Raw genomic sequence first — 18,931 nt, 5'->3', positions numbered from 1 at the left:
CTTTGGTGGAGTGCCATGGCATCATAGCTTACAGTAACCTCAGACTCTTGGGCTCAAGCGATTCTCTTCCCTCGGCCTCTGGAGTAGCTGGGACTACAGGCGCCCGCCACAGTGCCAAGCTATTTTTAGATACGGGGTCTCACTTTTGCTTAGGCTGGTCTCGAACTTGTGAGCTCAGGTGATCCTCCCGCCTGGGCCTCCCAGAGTGCTGGGATTACACGTATGAGCTACCGCACCCAACCCTAAAGTATAATTTTCCGTAGAAAGATGGTTAAGTTTTGGAAATGTCTATCACATTTCTCTTCATCAAGCTCAACACACAGTAGCACTAACTTTTCTTCTCTACATCAAGCCAGTAAGGAACAACGTACTTCACTTTCAGGTCGCTTCTCTCCACTTAGAAGCTGGAAAATTTCAGCACACTCCACAGAAATCTTTATATAACCTTCCACAATATCATACATGTCTTCTCGTGGTAGCTTCTTGGCAGCAGAGACAAATGCTTCCAAGGCTGAAACAGAAGTTGTGTTCAAACGTTAACAAGGTCAGTCTTCTCAGAAATGATCACAGCCACTACCATGACCTGCTTTCCCTGACCCTCCCTAGTCTAAATACACAGCACAGAAATGACTATGAATGCCGTGGTTTTAACTGCTTCCCTCCAAAATTCATACAGTCATAAGAGTGAGGCCCTGATCCAAGAGGCCTGGTGTCTCTATAAGAAGAGGAAGGGACACGAGCGCGCTCTCGCTCTGCATGTGGACTGAGGAGGACACAGTGAGAAAGAAGTCTGCGTGCAAGCCAGGCAGAGTGCCTCACTAGGATCCAACTATGCTGGCACCTTGATTCTGGCTTCCAGAAGTATGAGAAAGTAAGTTTCTGCTGTGTAAGCCACCAGCGATAGCAGCCCTAGGACACTCGTAAGCAATGAAGGCAGTGCAGGATAAAACAAACTGAACCCCCCCTAGCTTTTACTCTCTCATCCACAGAATGGATGTAACAATAAAAACAACATGGTAATGAAATAGGATGAATTTTTTTCTATTGCAATTATAATCAGCTACATATTTGTAGTTTTATGTGAGTTACACATGGAAATAAACTGATGTTACATCAGTTAGTTCTCACTGCAACCCTCTAGCCCAGGTACTAGTATTTCCCCTCATTTCATGGATGAGAAAAGCAAGGTCCTTGTTCAAGGTGCACAGCTAGTAAGTGGTAACACCAGGACTCAAACCCAGGCAGTACGGCTCCAGAGCCCATGTTCTCCCTTCTAAAACTGGACAACTGCTGCATACATCACACAAGTGACACCTGCTGCTGTAGGTGAGAGGCGGGGTATAGCATGCCCACACAGCGCATGGCCCACAGTCAGCATACCCAGAACTCCAGGGGACACTGGCACTCTGCAAAAGCCCAGATAGGTGGTGTTATAGGCTCACCTCTCCACGGACCACCCCAGAAATTCCCTCCTCCAAAATGTCTCTGCCAACAGCTTGAGGATTCCTCCCCTTAATACAACTGATATCTGGACCCCTAGAGCCCCTTACCTATGTGCCTGCTGCCCATGGAATTCTCTCCCTTTAGAATATGAGCTCTAGGAAACTGCCTCTCCCTGACCCTCTTTGGGCCACACTTCTCAAAACACAGGCTAAAAGTGGCACATCTTATTAGGGCTTTCATATTTTCCAGGGGATGGGGAAGACCTAATCCTATATTAGAAAAAAAGGGAAGGGGACTGAATATTTCTATTCAGACACTCCTAGTCATTTTTAATTAGTAAAGTATAAAATACCAACAACCTTTAGGAAGTTTCATGTGCAGTCTTCACATAAACACCAAGGTAGGGTCATGCACCCCAGTATCTTCAGGAGACTCTTCTTCTGCCTCCTCTGGGGTCACCTGCAATGGGTTCCTTCTTGCCCACACTAGCTACCATCTCAGAGTTGGCACCTCTGAAAACCAAATGCTTCTTTCAACCTCTCTTCAGAGGTTACAGTCTGAGATCCCTTTGTGTTCAGATCAATCTCTATGTCCCCTTAGAGCCCGAGGCCCAGAAAAGGACTTGGTACTACAGGTCAGGTCACCAGCTGAGCAGAACAGACCAATAAATCTTTCTTTCCAGATAGCAACTCCATATACCTCTGATTTACACCCTGACGCACATACAGTGCTACTAAGCAATAGCCACCCAGGCCTCGGGGGCTGCAGCTTAGACTAAGAACATACCAGGCAAGAAAATAAACTGGAGCCAGACGCCTGGGCATGCATCCCTGCCTGGCCATTTACTAGCAGTGTGGTACTACTGAGTAAGCCACTAAACTCTCAATTTGGGATATTTTACCTGTAAAGTGAAAATGGGAACAGGACCTACACAACAGGGTTTGTGTGAAGCATAAAGGCTAATTTACACACAAAGCATCTAGTATCACACTTTGGGCCAGGCAAATCCTCAAAAAATACAAAGCTCTCAGTGGTCCTCAGCAGCACCAGATTCATATTCAGCTTCTGCCAGCCTCACAAGGTGTTTTTTGATCCCATTTTATGCTGCGACATTTTCTGCAGTGACTACCCTCATTCCTTTGACAGCTACCAAGCATCTATGCTGAGCAGGTGCTGCTCTGAGCACAGGAACAGATCCATCACTGCACGTGTGCAGTGCAGGATAATGATCAGTTTAAGCAAGGGCCACAGGTGTCCTGGCAGAGGTAGCTGTGGGTCACAGGAGCTCAAACCTCACAGGCATCCCAGAGCCACGCACAATACCTACTCTCCCTCCAGGAAATACAGAATGCAAGTGATAGCAAGGGCTGTTAATGCACAGAGGGCATTGCTGATCCTTACTCTTTTTTAAAGAAATCATTTGCTAAGCCCTAGCATGTAACTTGTAGCATTCCAGGGTGTTGGGAGGATGGGAACTGTGGTTCTACTATATTTGCCACCTGTTTGTGCGTCCCTCTTTCCATTCACTGAGCACCAACCATGTGCACCAGGCACCAGGAGGTGTCTGGGACGTGCTGGTCAACAAGCTGAAAATAGCCTCTTACCCACATAGTGCTTACACTCTGGTGGTCAAGACTGATCCTCATTTCATGAACATTTATTAAGCACCTACCAGATCACTTAAATAGACATATATTAAAACTGTAGAAACAGCCTTACAGGAAAAGTCATGGGTATAGTGAAAAGCTAAAACTAGAAACACGTTTTAGCTGGGAGGACTGGGAACAGTTTCTCTGAGGAAATAATGCCGAACAAGAGAATAGTGAGAATGGTCAGAATGGTGGAGGCAGGCAGGGTAAGACCATGTTCCAGGCCAATGATGGGGAAAGTCCCATAGCCGAGGAGTACAGAGTGTGGCTGGAGCTGGGTGTGTGGGTGAGGGAGCAAATGGGGAGGGCTGCCCGAGAGGAAGAGAAGTAGGTGGGATGAAGTGATGGCAATGAGTTTGGATTTTATCCAAAGGGCAAAAGGACATCACTGAAGGATGTCATGATAGGAGTGATATGATCAGATTTGATGTTTTAAAAGACCATTTGATTGCTCCATGTAGCATGGGCTAAAGAGAAGCAAAGTACAAAAGAGACCAACCCTGGGCAGCTCCTGCTGGGACTGATGCCTATACTAGGGTGATGATGAAGAAGAGAGGGAAGCAAACGGGCTCCAGAAATACTCAGAAGAGAACCACCACCAAGGCCGGGGGATGGATTGAGGCAGGAACACCCAGGTGACTGAGTTACCACACACTTCAATAGGAAACCCAGAAGCAACGTGCAGATAGGGAGATGAGGTTTAACCTTTGGCATAGTAATATTTGCAATTACTCTGGCCTTTTCCTATCACCAGAGAAGTCATGTACAAAAGCTTTCAAAGGCGCTAGCTTAGAGCAGACCCCTTCCTGATCTGTGATCCTCCCTGAAGCTGACACTGATCCACGCCTGAGTAGCCTTTGGGTCTCTGCCAGTCTAACCCTGCTGTTCTCATTCCTCCACTATAGGAAGGCACTCTCATCAGAAATGCTTCCTCTAACATCCACTAATTCCACTTCCCTGATCTTCCAGTGATTCTATCACAAGAAGATACAAGAGCTTATTAAAAGGGAGGAGGACAATCCAAGATAAAGTCCACGTTCAGGCACAAATCCAACACAGCCTCACACAAGGGATTCACATTTTCACCCACTGACTTCATCCTTGCCCCCTCTTTTGACTACTTCACCTATATCCATCTCTGGTCAACCCAGGCTTCCTTCTGACACCTGTCAAATGATACATGTACAGCACCTCAATGTCACAGAGCTCTCTGTGCAAGATTATGAAACATGGATACTACATCTTTTCAATAAATTAACATGCTCTCTTTTCAGTCAGGCAGGTTCCCATCCCCATCCCATACTACCACCTTTCTGAAAAGCCACTTCCTCAAAGGAGCCCTCTTTGATTTCCCACCTTAGATCCAAGGTGTACCCTCGTGTACCACATACCTCTCCTTTGGAGAAGTTGTGCTTTAAACTGTATGCATGTAATTTTATTGATTGCTATGTGCCTTCCCCACTTAACTCTCTGTAAACTCCACAATGGCAAAATCAGTGGCAGACTTTCATTCACTATTTTTATCTCTACCCTAGTAACTACTGAATGAATAGAGAAATGTAGAATTCTGTGCTAAAATTGGTGTCATCTTCCTAACAATGAAGGTGCAGGTATCAAATTTTAAAAATAAAATCTAGAGGAGAAAAATCGGAAATTGAAGAGACTCTGACCATTAATTTAATAATTCCTATAACCTGACAGCACAACATTTCCACATGGCAGCAAGTTCAACTATGTTTTTTTCAATGGTGTTACTTTCCAAAGAATTACAAGTGTTTGTGAAGGGTGGTCATACTTTACAAAAGGTGAAATTCAATTACAGAATTTGCTCCATCTCAGTCACTGGCCCAATCTTGGTCAAGTAACAAATTGTTGTTGTGGCTTCTGGTAGCTTCTTATATGTTATCAAAAATGGTGCAAGGAGTAGCATACTGTCTCACTGAGCTGCCCTTTGCTCACTCGATAAGAACTTTATACACATTTGCTGTGTTAATGAGTAGGACACTTGCCTGACAGCTGCCATAAAGAAGTTTTAGAGCTTGCTAAGGGATGCCTCCCGTACAAGGGAAATACAGAGTCGCATGAAACTGTCAGAGCCAAGCAAGTCGGGGCCCTCTTGTTGCTGACAGGCCAGGGCAAGGAAGTGCAGCACGCAGTCCTGGAGCTGCTCCAGAAGGCGTGGGACCCTGCACGCCTGGTCACTAGGTCCCCAGTTTTCTGCAAAACTGGAGGCTTGGCACTGACCCTAGGTGACCCAAAGCTGCAGAAAGGAGAGGCTCGGGTGGCACAGAGAGGTCTCACTCAGACACCTCGAAAGCACGCGCTCCCTACCTTGGGCGTGTGGCCCAGCACTCACCTGGCCCGATGCCCTGCGGGTCCTTCAGCTGAGCCTTGAACAGCACGCCCGTGAGCTCCTCTGTGCGTGCTCGCTTGGCTGCGCCCGCGGAGGAAGCCTGTCTGCTCAGTGCCTTCCTCTTGGGGACCCCCATGACTGATAGGGCGGAGGCGCGACGAAAATCACACACCCTCGAGGACCAGGCAAGAAGACCAGCACAGACAGCGGACACGAGCCCCAGACTCACATGCCGGAAGGAAGCAGCCGGAACTCGAGGAAGAGGCGGGGCCTCGGGAGCGGAGGCCGGCGGAAGGGGCGGGCCCTGTGGAGCTCGGGACCGGCGGAAGGGGCGGGACTAGAGGAAGGGGCGTGCTGGCCGGAAGCGGGAATCCCAGACTTCTTGGGGTGTGTGCGGTTCCTATTGGTTCCTTCGCGGTTAGGCGTAGTGGCCTCTCCGCTGCACCACAGTCCAGCTGCCGCGGCTTGGGGACCGCCGGGGAGCGCTTCCTGCACCTGCTGGCTCCCTCGCGGGCGCTTGGCAGAAAAAAGTCCCAGACCCGTCGAACTAGCACAAAGAGTCATTCTTGACCTGAGGTCGCCCTAACGGTGTCGCTTGAAGAACTTCCTTTACATCCAACAGGATTCAGTATCTTGCCAGTTTGAGGTCCAATGGGTGGTGCGCAAGGGTGGATTCCCTCTGACTAAATGTCAGACAGGCTTGTTACTGGGAGGTCCTGCAAGCACCAGGGCCAAGGGCCGTGTGGTTAGGCCCCAACCCTGACCCTCAGCTTATGTCACAACCAGAACCAGATCGGCTTGTATCATAGAATGTCGTCCCAGATGGTCCGCCCAGGTTTCCTCTAAGTGGTGAGAATACTGGCATTCTGTGTCCTGCAAAGGTGGGAGGAGAGGGTCAAACGAAGTAACGTCTGCAAATCCTTCCTAGACAGCATGGGGCCTCCAAATCTAAGTTCCTGTCATTAAAATGGAGACAGCAAAGCTAGCCCTACCCAATTCCTTGGGGCGGTTATGAACAGCAAATGATGCCATGTGTGAAAAACTGCCTTGACGGGGGAAAAAGTACAGTGTGGTTTTGTAAGATATTATTAATGGATTTGTGGACCACATTAAATGATTCGAAACAAAATGGAGCTAAAAATAAGTAAAAACAGGCTTGTTCTTTTTTTTTATACAACTTCAATCAATACTTGGGTATGTATGTGTTCAAATAAATCATAAACCGCTCGTTAGATGAGTAATTTGGTGATTCCCAGAATTCTCCTTCAGATTATCATCAGTCTAAGGAAATATTGTTAGGTTTTCTATAAGCAGGTGTGTTTTGAGGATCTGAGGACATGGTCTTTTCTTCCCTTTGGGGAGTTTCAAAGTTTCTACTAGAAAAAGCACTTTATGTTGATCCTGAGACTCTGGCTTGGCAAGAGGATTGTTTCTGGCTTGTTCAGAGGCATTGTGGAAATGCCTTTGATGTAGGCAGTTCATGCAGGAGTTGCCACAGCCTACTTGAGCTGATACAGCAATATTAAGAGAAGGGAATATGCTCAAAATTCAAGCTGTAAAGGGCATTGCTCTTATTAGTAAAGATAGACAATTTCTGACTAATTATTCACGCTGGTCCTCTTTGATTAACTGCCAACCTCCAACTTTGTTTTCTGCCTGGGGGACACCACAGAAGAGGCAGCAGAGAGACTTAGTAAACAGTCAAAAGCTCTGAGTTCAGTTTCTGTTTGTGTAATCTTGGGCAAATTACCATCTCTGGTTTGCTGGTTTGCTTTACAAAGAATTGGAGAGGATGAGAAACTAGCCAAGATTGCTTAGCTAATATTGGTAGAGCCAGGATACATCTAGTGTATTCTAAAGTTAAAACAACAGAAGTTGGCCCATCCCAGCCTTAGCCAGAAGCATACCTGTGGCAAGTGTGGCTCAAAGTGCAAATATATGCTACCGACTAACTTAACACAATGCCATGAATCAGTGATGCCAGGTCACCCATGAATATGTTTATACTTTAAAAGAGGACACTTGAAGATCACAAATCCCAAAATGAATTTCTGATAGTTGTGTTCTAGTCCCTGTGTCACTGAATGCAAGGATGAGTAGGTAATTGGTCAAGGGAGAAAAGAAACTTCTGAACTTTGTGCATAAATCTGCCTGTGGATTCCAGCCATAATTCCATATATTACATTTAATAATTTTGGGACATGACTCAATTTTAAAAAATAGATACTTTCAAATCTATTCTGGGAACCACCCACTGGTCCTATTAGGACATTACCTACAGGGGCCATAACCTCACTGAATATGTGTTGTGTTGATGGCCAGGGTCTCAGAGTGGATGACTCAAAAGTACTACGTTGCTGAGTTTATGACCCTACTCTTTAAACAGAAAAGTATACCAAAATTCATACCTAGTTTACAGACTAAAATATCAAATGATGTGTTTCAAAGCTATTGTAAAGACTGATTTAGACTAGTCTTAATCATTAGACCGAAATATAAGAAAAAGGAACTTTTGAATAAAAACGTATTCTAATTAATAGATTGTAGGATAATTTTATACCCACAAATAGAGAATACAAGTTATTTTTAAGTCAATATGGAGCAGTCATAAAAATTGACCATATTCTATGCTATAAAAGAGGCTCTAATAAATTCCGAAAAATCAACATCATACAATGTTCTCTGACTATAAAGCAATAAAGTTAGAGATTGATCTTAAGAAGACAGGCTTTTTTTTTTAAATCCCATAGATCTAGGGGGTAGGATTTTCTACTAAATAATCCTTGGAAAGTGTAAGAGAAATTATTAAAGACTTGGAATGCAACAAAATGAGCACTTTGTGTAGCAAAATCTGTGGGTCACAGTTCTTTGAGGAAAATGTATTACTTTGAATACATTTAGCAGAAGCAAGAAATACTGAAAACAAATGAACTAATAATAAATGTTCCAAATCAAGAATTGGAAAAAGTACAACATGGAAACAACCCAAAGAAATCATAAAGAAACAATGGTAAAAACAGAAATCAATTACAAGGAGAATGAAAAAATCACTACAGAATATTCACAAACCAAAAGCTGGTTGTTTCTGTTTTTTGGGTTTTTTTCCAGATTGAAAATTATGGCCAGGGACAATAGAAAAGACAGAAGTGCCAACCATGCTACTATCTAGTACGAGAAGTTTTAGTTAGTGAGGTCAGACAAAAAAAAAAAGACTGTCATTTACTTAGAAAATTCTGCAGAAATACAAATAAAAATTTAGCAAGGATGTCAGATAGATCGAGTTACCAAAATCAGTAGGATTACCTCTACATTAGCAATAGCTATTTAAAATTGTAATCAAAAATAAAACATTTTTGAAGGAAAAAACCCTGCAAATCATCTCAGAATTAGACTAAAAAATACACAACACTGCTAAAGAGGAAATTGTAAATGAAGATCTGACTAAATAAAAAGGTATGCTATGTTCATCAAAGAATGAATGCCTTCATGTCGCAAAATTGTAAATTCTTCCTAAAGCAAACTGTAACATCATTGCCACTCCAATAAAAATTAAGAAATTAAAAAGAAAAAAAACATATCTAAATAGAAAAATAACAGCCCACAAATAGCTAAGTCAACCTGACATGATTAAAGGGGGTCTTATTATTTCATGCATGTAGACACACTTCAAAGTTATAATAATCAAATTAAAATGGCAGGGGTCAAAGAATAAACAAAGAGTTCAGTGGGATGGAACTCAGACCCTCAAATAGACCTATGTCATGGAGGGATGGGCTAACAAATATGAAACTGCTTTTCATGTATCCTGAGATTGAAAAGTAAATAAATGCATGGGACGGTGATAGCCAAGTTTCTCACTGTTGGAGAGGGAAGTTAATGTAAACAGGAGGGTAAGGCTAGAATGAACCCTATGCTGCTGGATTAGAGTTAGAAATAGCAGTACAATCTCATGTTTAGCTTAATATAGAAATGGACAGATATGGAAATAAGTATAGATATGTATAATACCTGGGTTTGTACATGTGCATATACATCCTACCTCTGTTCACAGACAGGGCCTAGAAGCAGTGACACCTCAGTAGCAGCGAGCACACCCAGTGTCCAGATCTTGGTTTCTAATACTACTATTAAGAGTCAGGGCTCCTTGGAAAAGATGACTGGCTCTAGAGCTGGACATAAGGAACACATAAGCTTGGACCACCTTATAGTACCAGAAAGTAAGAAAAGCTTCTAAAACAAAAGAATGAAGGCATGTCAAAGGGATACAGAAAATCAGCAGGGGAGGTCACTCAAGTCTGTGATGCCAGCACTTTGAGAGGCTGAGTTAGGAGGATTGCTTGTTGCCTGGGCAACACAGTGAGATCCCATCTCCAAAAAAACATCTAAAAAATTAGCTGGGTGTGGTGGCACACACCTGTAATTCCAGCTACCTGAGAGGCTAAGGCAGGAGGATCTCTTGAACCCAAGAAAATGAGGATGCAGTGAGCTATGATCAAGCCACTGCACTCTAGTACCCCAATCAAAGCAATAGAGTGAGACGCCATCTCTTAAAAAAATAAAAAAAAGAAAGAAAGAAATCCTGCCATTTTTAACAACATGGATGAACCTAGAGAACATTATAGGAACTTGGTTTATGATAAAGATAGCACCAAAAATCAATGTGAAACAGATGGTGATAGATTGCAAAATAGGGACACAAATTCCTCCCATGCTGATGTGAGTGCCTCTTTGCAATTTGACTTTGACTTTGCCGTTCTTCCCAGGAGGAGGTGCAGTTGTCTCTTCCCCTGTGGGGAAACAATTTGGATTCTTGGGTCTCCAGGAGTAACAGAGTGCCAGTGTCACTACATTGCCATCGTCTCATTTCACATCTCCCTTCAGAGTATCCTGGCTTGCTAGATTAATTTGCAACAATTTCATGAATTGCATTATTTTGTTTACTTCTTTTTTAGTCTTTACTGCTCAGTTTGTTTCCTTTTTGTGCATTAACATTTAAATTACATCAACTCTGTGCTTTTGCTTTATTACTATTAAAGTCATGCTGGACTACTAATTTCAAATGTAATTGTGTTTTCAGAGAGGATTTTTTGGGGACATATCACCCACTAAGGTGCAGGAAGACTGATAGAATGGCAGGCAGGTCACCACTCTGCAGATGAGTAAAGGGGGGAGGGGCACCCTGTCAGGGGCTACCAGGCACCCCAGTCAGTTAGGGAGGAAACCATGGCAACCTGGGGAAAGAGCGTTCCAAGTATAAGCCACAGCAGACGCAAAGGCACTGAGGTGGGAACATGAGCAGAGTGGGCAAGGGACAGCAAGAAGGCCAGCGTGTCTGGAGGGTAAAGAGTGCAGGAACCATAATTCATGCGGCCCCTGAAGGTAAGTTTTTGGTAACATTTGAATTGCCTAGGATTGAAGTTCCCAAAGTGGGCACCAGAGCGACCAGAGCATTGTGAGAAATTCAAAATTTGCCTTGGAATATTCTTATAAGTTGAAGGAAATACAACTATTCTTTTTTTTTTTGAGATAGAACATCATTGTCACCCTCGGTAGAGTGCCGTGGCGTCACAGCTCATAGCAAACTCAAACTCTTGGGATTAAGCCATTCTCTTGTATCAGCCTCCCAAGTAGCTGGGACTACAGGTGTCCACCACAACGTCCGGCTATTTTTTGTTGCAGTTGTCATTGTTGTTTAGCTGGCCCAAGCTGGGCTCGAACCCACCAGCCTTGGTGTATATGGCCAGTGCTGTAACCACTGTGCGACAGCATGGAGCCAGCTATTCTTGACATCTGTTGTTTATTGGGCAAACTATCAAAGTAGTTCACATTTTCACCAAGCCTTTAGGTGATGTCACAGCCTTGCAAATCGGGTTTCCAGTGGTCACTGTTTTAAACAGCAAGTACTAAGTAAAGATCAACTGAGGAGGGGAAATAAGGGTGATGGTGTCCAACCTGATGGAAAGGTTGAAGAAATTATAATATGCCCAACAGGCATACATGACCCATTAGTAAATACTTATGCTTTTTTTTTTTTTTTTTTTTTTTTGAGACAGAGCTTCAAGCTATCGCCCTGGGTAGAGTGCTGGGCATCACAGCTCACAGCAACCTCCAACTCCTGGGCTCTAGCGATTCTCCTGACTCCGCCTCCCAAGTAGCTGGGACTACAGGCGCCCGCCACAAAGCCCAGCTATTTTTTGGTTGCAGCCATCATTGTTGTTTGGCAGGCCTGGGCTGGATAGGAACCCGCCAGCTCAGGTGTATGTGGCTGGTGCCTTAGCAGCTTGAGCCACAGGTGCCGAGTCACTTATGCTTTTTAAAAAATACAATCAATCCCACTCCAGCACCTGGAACTACACAAAGAAACAACATTTTAAAATAATAATAATAAAAATAAAATCAAGGCCAGGTGAGGTGGCTCATGCCTATAATCCTAGCACTTTGGGAGGACCAGGCTGAAGGATCATTTGAGGCCAAGAGTTGGAGGCCAACCTAGGCAACATAGTGAGACCAATCTTTTACAAAAAAAATCTAAAAACTTAACCAGGTGTGGTGGCTGGTTTTTGTCATCCTAACTACTTGGGAAGTTGAGGCAGAAGGATCACTTGAGCCAGGAGTTCAAGGCTACATGAGCTATGATCATGCTACTGTACCCCCAGCCTGAGTGACAGAGCAAAACCCTGTCTCAAAAATCTTTTTTAAGTAAATTAAACAAAATATTTCTTCTTTTATGTGTACTTTTCAAATTGCTCCTTAATTAATAGAACGTAAATACTAAGTTTTTGGATCTAGCTATTTAATAAACAAATAGTTCAGATTTTTCATTTTCATTTTGTCCTGGGGTACTGTGAAAAATTATGGCGACACTAAGGATGCCATGAACTGGGGAAGTTTGAGAACTTCAGGTCTAGACCTTTAATCAGAGCTCACTTTAATCCTAATTTCTCTTTTATGGAGTTTGATTCATTTTCTTTTCAGTAGCTTTAAGCTTTCCCTTGAGAATGATCACTTAAAATTTTAAATTTTTACATTCATATTCATAACAGCACTATTCACAATAGCCAAAAAGGGGAAGCAGCCCAAGTGTCCATCGATGGATGAATGGATAAACAAAATGTGGTAGATACATACAACGGACTATTTTCCGGCCTTAGAATGGAAAGAAATTCTGACACATGCTACAACCTTAAGGACATTATCCTAAGTAAAATAAGCTAAAAGGACAAATCAAGTATGATTTTACTTATAAGAGTGACCTAGAGTAACCACATTCATAGAGACAAAAAATAGAGTGGTGGTTGCCAGAGCCTGGGAGAAGGGAGGATGAGAGGTTAGTATTTAGCAGATACAATGTTTCAATTTGGGAAGATGGAGTGTGCTGGGGTTGGATGGTGGTGATTATTGACCAAATATGCGAATGCACTTAATGTCACTGAGCTATACAGGTCCAGGCCGGGCATAGTATACCTATAACCTCAGCACTTTGGGAGTCCAAGGAAGGATGATTACTTGAGGCCAGGATTTCTAGACCAGCCTAGGAAACACAGTGAGACCTTCATATCTCCAAAAAATGTTCAATATGGTAAATTTTATGTTATATAGATTGTACCACACAAAAAAATTATTTTATGTTCTTGGGCTATTATCACTTTTCCTAAGACATAAATTAGGACTCCCACCTACAGAGGGCACCATTGACAGCTCCTAGGGGCATTCAGGGGTTGGTCATCTCCCTGTGCAACAGCCCTCAGCCTCCCAACGTCTCTCTCACCCTTCTGTGACTTTTGCTGAGGGGTTTTTAAGGGTGTTTTCCCCCGGGAAAGCCGACTAGGGATTATTTGTGACTACTTCTCTTCTTTCTTCCTTTCAGGAAGAGCCCCAGAAGGGCTAACGCAGTATCATTTACCTGCAGAAAGGAAGGAAATTCTGACAGATGCCACAACAGGGAAGTACCTTGAGACATTATGCTAAGTGAAAGCAGCCAATCTAAATCGGGTACAATTCCACTTACACCCAGAGTAGTCAAATACATACAGATAGAATTAGAATGGAGGGGGGGGAGGTGGAGGGAGGAATGAGGAATTGTTTAGCGGGGACAGAGTTTCAGCTTTGCAAGACAAAAAGAGTTCTGTGGATGCATGGAGGTGCTGGTTGCATAAGAATGGGATTGTACTTAATACATCTGAACTGTGCACTTAAAAATGGTAAAATTTATGTTATTGTTTATATTTTATTGCCATAAAAATAATTTTAAAAAAGAAAAATAAGGGTGGCACCTGTGGCTCAAACGGGTAGGGCACTGGCCCCATAGTGGGTTCAAACCTGGCCCCGGCCAAAAATTGTAAAAAAAAAAAAAGAAAAAGAAAAATAATTTTGAATTCTCAGCTTAAAGAGCTAATCAAATGTACAACTTCCCATACAGATAGCTATGATGTTAAATGCACTCATTTTAAGGACTTTGCATATTAATTTTCTTTTCTTTTTCTTTTTTATTGAGACAGAGTCTCAATAATAGTCTCAATATAATTTTTATGAAGAGTGTGTGTGTGTGTGTGTGTGTTTTATCAGGTCTTTGAGGACTTGAAGAACTCAAGGCAGATTTGGCTGGCATTTCAGAGGAAAGCCACATCCCCAAACCTTGGGTACATCACAAAGGGCTGGGGACAGCTGGGCAGAGGAAGCTGATGAGGAGGTGAGGCAGGCCTGTGGAGGCCAACAGAGTGGACCAGTGGTAGGGAGGGAGGTGGGTATTCAGAAAGCAGGTTCAGAGGGAGTGTCTCAGACAGTTCATAGAAAAAAACAAAATTCTGGTGGAAAATCCCATTCTAGTGTCCCACCAGAGGATCAGGGCCACTGTCATTCAGAGAAATAAGTTGGAAGCTGTTCTCATCATTGCCCAAGAGGGCAAAGTGTATTTGATCACAAAGTTATTCCTCAGGGGTTCAAATTGAAACCAAACATCATCTTATGCAAAATGAATAATAATATGCAGGCTCGGCGCCTATAGTTCAGCAGCTAGGACACCAGCCACATTCACCAGAGCTGGCAGGTTTGAATCCAGTCTAGGCCTGCCAAACAACAATGACAACTACAACCAATAAATAGCTGGGCATTGTGGCAGGTGCCTGTAGTCGCAGCTACTTGGGAGGCTGAGGCAAGAGAATGGCTTAAGCCCAGGAGTTTGAGGTTGCTGTGAGCTGTGACACTACAGCACTCTACCAAGGGCGACATAGTGAGACTCTGTCTCAATAAAAAAAAAAAAAAGAAATATGCAAAGTCCTTAAAATGAGTGCATTTACCATCATAGCTATCTGTGTGGGAAGTTCTACATTTGATTAGCTCTTTAAGCTCAGAATTCCACCACCATCCACCATATAAGCACCAGACTGGGCAGAACTGGGATTTGGACCTTGAGCGCTGACCACAGAGCCTATACTGTTAACCAGTGACTGCCCTATGCTATGTCCACTTTTCAGAGTGAACTTGGTTTTCTAGAACCAGAGCTGCTTCTTTCCAACATACTAGGAACTTCCTTCCATCATCACTTTCCTTTCATATGGCACAATGCCTTGTACCAAAGTAGAAGGAAGGTTTAAAGAGAGTAGGAATTTCTGAAGACAAACTGCTCCTTGCTCACTGGTAGGGCCCAGGATGCCCTGTCCCCTGAAGGCAGCAGGTCACCAGCAGCAGCCTCAGGACTTCTGTTGGAATCAACACCTTCCAGCCTTGGTGGGCAAGATGCTGTTGCTCCCTCCAGGATGCAGACCATGCAATCCTCCAGGAACTGAGCGTACCACTTTGAATACTTGGGAATTCCCACACTGAAAAATTCCCCATGAATCAGAATTCAATCATCCACCATGCTCCAAGACCCTCCAAAGGTTTGCTTGTGCTGAACTCTCCTTTTACAAGGAGAAAACTATGATTAACATAGAAACAAATTGATGGCATATGCAAAAAGAAGTGAAAATGAAAAAATATTTTTAAGAAGACATTAAAGAATGTCAAGAAATTGGTAGAGACTTAGCCCAACTTCCTGAATTCCTCCATCCATTTCTAAAAGGTTATGAGATTTTAGAGCCAAAATGGACTTTTAGAATTTAGACTTTTCATTTTGCACATGTGAAAAAAGTGACTGACAGAGAGGTCAAGTGCATCTGTGAGTGATTCTCTCTCAGGGGGAGAGCTGGAACTTGACCTGAGGTCTCTTGCGTGACTATTGAATATGAGCAGACACTACTGAACTTGATGCCTTTGATGATACAGACATCAGTTGTACCTTGGATGGTACAGACATCAGTTGACTGCTGTGTAGATAGAGAGTCTTAAGGGGCTTCTTCATAGATGTTGAGGATGAGTCTTCTCTTACAACCTTCCTACTGAGTCCCCAGCTCTTGTGGTCCTCACAGAACAGGCTCCTTGCTATTGATGTGGCTCTGTGGTGGCAACTCTATAAACAAACCACCATTTGCTGCTTCCTAAAAATGAGCCTTTTTTAGCTGTGGGCAACATGCATCCACACTCTTCCCGAGCTGAAAGGCTGGTTTCTTTGAGGTTGACAAATGATGGTTCATATCGTCCCAGAATGGCTACAGCCTATCTGTAGCCCTTGATGGCCAGGTGAGAGGGCATGCCCAGGGCTGGAGTTTAAGCACACAAACCTATTTCAAAACAGGCCTGCATATGTGAGGAGGGCAGTAGCCAGGATTTCAAGGAAGAGGGAAAACAGGGATGTTACTTGGAGCTGGAAAGAAGGAGCAGGGATTGCTTTAAAAGAAAACAAGGGAGGCAGGAAATAAGCTGTGTAACTTACAGCATCCTGTAAGTATGCCTCTTATATATACGTGAATGCTGTGAACACAAAAGCATTTTGCAAACTCATGCAAGAAAGGACAAGATTGTCCAGTGGTGCCATCACATAAAAGGGAACATTTTTATTTTACCTCCACTACAGCATCTATCCCATAATTGCTGTGCCCCTGCAGTATAAGACAGGGGCAGCAATCCTGGCTGGATGGTCTATGTAAGTTTGTGTCCTCAGTTTCCCCATATGAGAAATGGAGATACTGGTAGTCTATCTTTGTATGACCTGCGCAATTGCTGTGGGCCCAGTCCTCAAAGCACCTATGCTTGGTTTAATGCTCTGCTTTTAACAACTTGGAATTCTTCATGACTTTTGAACAAAGGGGCCTGAACTTTCATTTTGCATTGGGCCAGTAAATGATGTAGTTGCTCTTGGGCAGTATCTATCCAAATGGTTGTTGAGTATTAGTATTGTGAGAACTCTTTATTATCTGGCTCACCCTTTATCAGTCTGAATTCAATTTAATTCCAGCTCTTACAATTGTGCTGAATAACCAAGTAATTATTTTTTTGTTTTTGAAATTCCATCACAGAAGAAATAATTCAGGGGAAAACTGCCTTGGAAAAGATCATCCCTTTTCAGTTCCTAGATTGATTTTATAAGAGTTCCCCCTCTTTGAAGCATGTACTTCTTTTCCTGTTTTCTTGGCCTCTAGGTGCCTCAGAGTTTAGGTGTTTGATTCTATAATATTTAGAGAGAAGAAAATAGGCCAGGGGTATTGGTTTTCATTTGGTTGGGAGCACGAAAGCACTTGGAAGTATGGGGAAGGCAGAGGAAGATAATGGAGTAATGTGGTTTTCTTGCAAAATTCCCAAATTCTTAAAGAGATCAGATTAGGATTCATTTTTTTTTTTATTTAACAGCAAGGGGCTGAGGGGCAGAGCAGAGGGAAGCCAGGGAATTATCTTTGACACTTCTCTTTCTTATGCCACAACCACTGGGCCACATTGGGCTTTCTATCTATCTGCTAAATATCCTTCCAGTGTGGCCACTTCTTCCCTTCTCACCAAACAGGGCTGCCCACCAACACATAGCACAGCCAGAAGCTCCTGACTTCACGCCCCCATCTCCCCACATCCACTCTTTTGTTGATTAATTTTTGTAGCCGCTTTATTGAGATATAATTTACATACCATACAACTTACCTACTAAAAGTATACAATTTAATGGCTTGGGGTACATTGTATTATTAATTCTTTTAAGCAGTAGTAAACATAGATAACATAAAATGTGCAATTTAACCATGTTTAAGTGTGCAATCTACTAATGATAACTACTTTAAAAATGTTGTGCAATCATCTCCATAATTTCCAGAACTTTTTCACCACTCCAGACAGAAACTTGGTGCCCATCTGGGGATGTCCAACCTTTTTCTTTTTGCTGATATACGTTGGAAGAAGAGTTGCCTTGGGCCACACATTAAATACTCAAACCCTAATGTGAGCTGATGAGCAAAAGAAAAGATCCATGCATATTTTTCGAGATTTCTGACACTTGTTATTGATGTGGCTCTGTGGTGCCAACTCAGATAAGCAAAACAGGTGTTAAACAGTCTGCATGAGGCACTCTGGCCTCAAGTTATAGACACTCCTGCAGACAAAAACTCTCCATCCCCCTCTTCCAACTCCTGGTAACTTCTATTCTGCTTTCTGTCTCTACAAATATGCCTATTCTAGGTCTTTCAGTGGAATCATACAATATCTGTCCTTTTGTGTCTGGTTTATTTCACTTGGCATAATATTTTCAGTATTTATCCATGTTTTAGCATGTATCAGAACATTGTTTCTTTTTAGGGCTAAATCATGTTCCTTATTTTGTTTATCCACTCATCTGCTTATGGATGCTTGGGTTGCTTCTACCTTTCGGTGATTGTGTCTATTGCTGCGATGAATATGAGCATACAAGTATCTGAGTCCCAATCCTTTGGGGTATGAACTTCCAGGACCCACTGTTGACACTCCCGTCTGTTTGCACTCTACAGCCAGAGTAACTTTTCACCAGCACACATCCAATAGCTTCTGTTCTCCACTTACAATTTTTGCCAACTTAAGGTAAAGATGGAAATGCCCACCACAGTCTCTAGGGCTGAGAGGTTGACTTGCCAAAGGATCTAAGTCCCCTCACACTTCCATTTGTCTGCTCTGGCCCTTAGACTTCTCTCCATCCTTCTATGGAGACAGATTCCTTTTACATTTCAACATGCTGGTCCTTTTTCCTGAAATGTCTACCCTCCGCAAACAACCAACTTTTGGGAGCTCTTGCTTGGCCAATTCTTCCTATCATTTACGTCCACCTTGCCTTAAAGTTTTCCCCCAAGGGCTCCCTCCCTCAGGTTCAACTTCTCCATTACCCTCCTTTGCTCCAATGGCCCCTTGGCTTCAGCGATGCTCTGTTCGCTTGGCACTATTGTTCAATGTCCTCCCTGCTGTAATAATGACTCCTATTGACTAAGGAACTTACTTTGTGATCCCATGCACATCACCTGTGTCAATTTACCAACTCCTCGGGAATCTGAGGACTTCAGCAGAATTATTCCTCATCAGCTTTACAGAGAAAGAAACCCAGGGGTGCTGCCGCAGTTAGTAACAGTGCAGACCCACAGGGTAGTGCTGCCAGCCCCCTCTC

At 43.2% G+C, this 18,931-nt stretch overlaps 1 protein-coding gene across 1 annotated transcript in view; it reads right to left on the bottom strand.

Annotated features, from left to right (window-relative positions):
- Positions 1-18,931, bottom strand: part of URB1 (URB1 ribosome biogenesis homolog) — a 94,593-nt gene that overhangs the window by 74,563 nt on the left and 1,099 nt on the right. The window contains exons 2-3 of the mRNA XM_053564749.1: positions 5,449-6,318; positions 372-511 (exon numbers count right to left, since the gene is read on the bottom strand). Of these exons, the coding sequence (XP_053420724.1) occupies positions 372-511; positions 5,449-5,581 (273 nt within the window). The 5' untranslated portion in view covers positions 5,582-6,318. The remainder of the gene's footprint in view (positions 1-371; positions 512-5,448; positions 6,319-18,931) is intronic.

Source organism: Nycticebus coucang, chromosome 16, assembly GCF_027406575.1.
Source record: "Nycticebus coucang isolate mNycCou1 chromosome 16, mNycCou1.pri, whole genome shotgun sequence".
In the NCBI taxonomy this organism is placed as follows: domain Eukaryota; kingdom Metazoa; phylum Chordata; class Mammalia; order Primates; family Lorisidae; genus Nycticebus; species Nycticebus coucang.
This window is presented reverse-complemented; position numbering and strand designations above follow the sequence as displayed.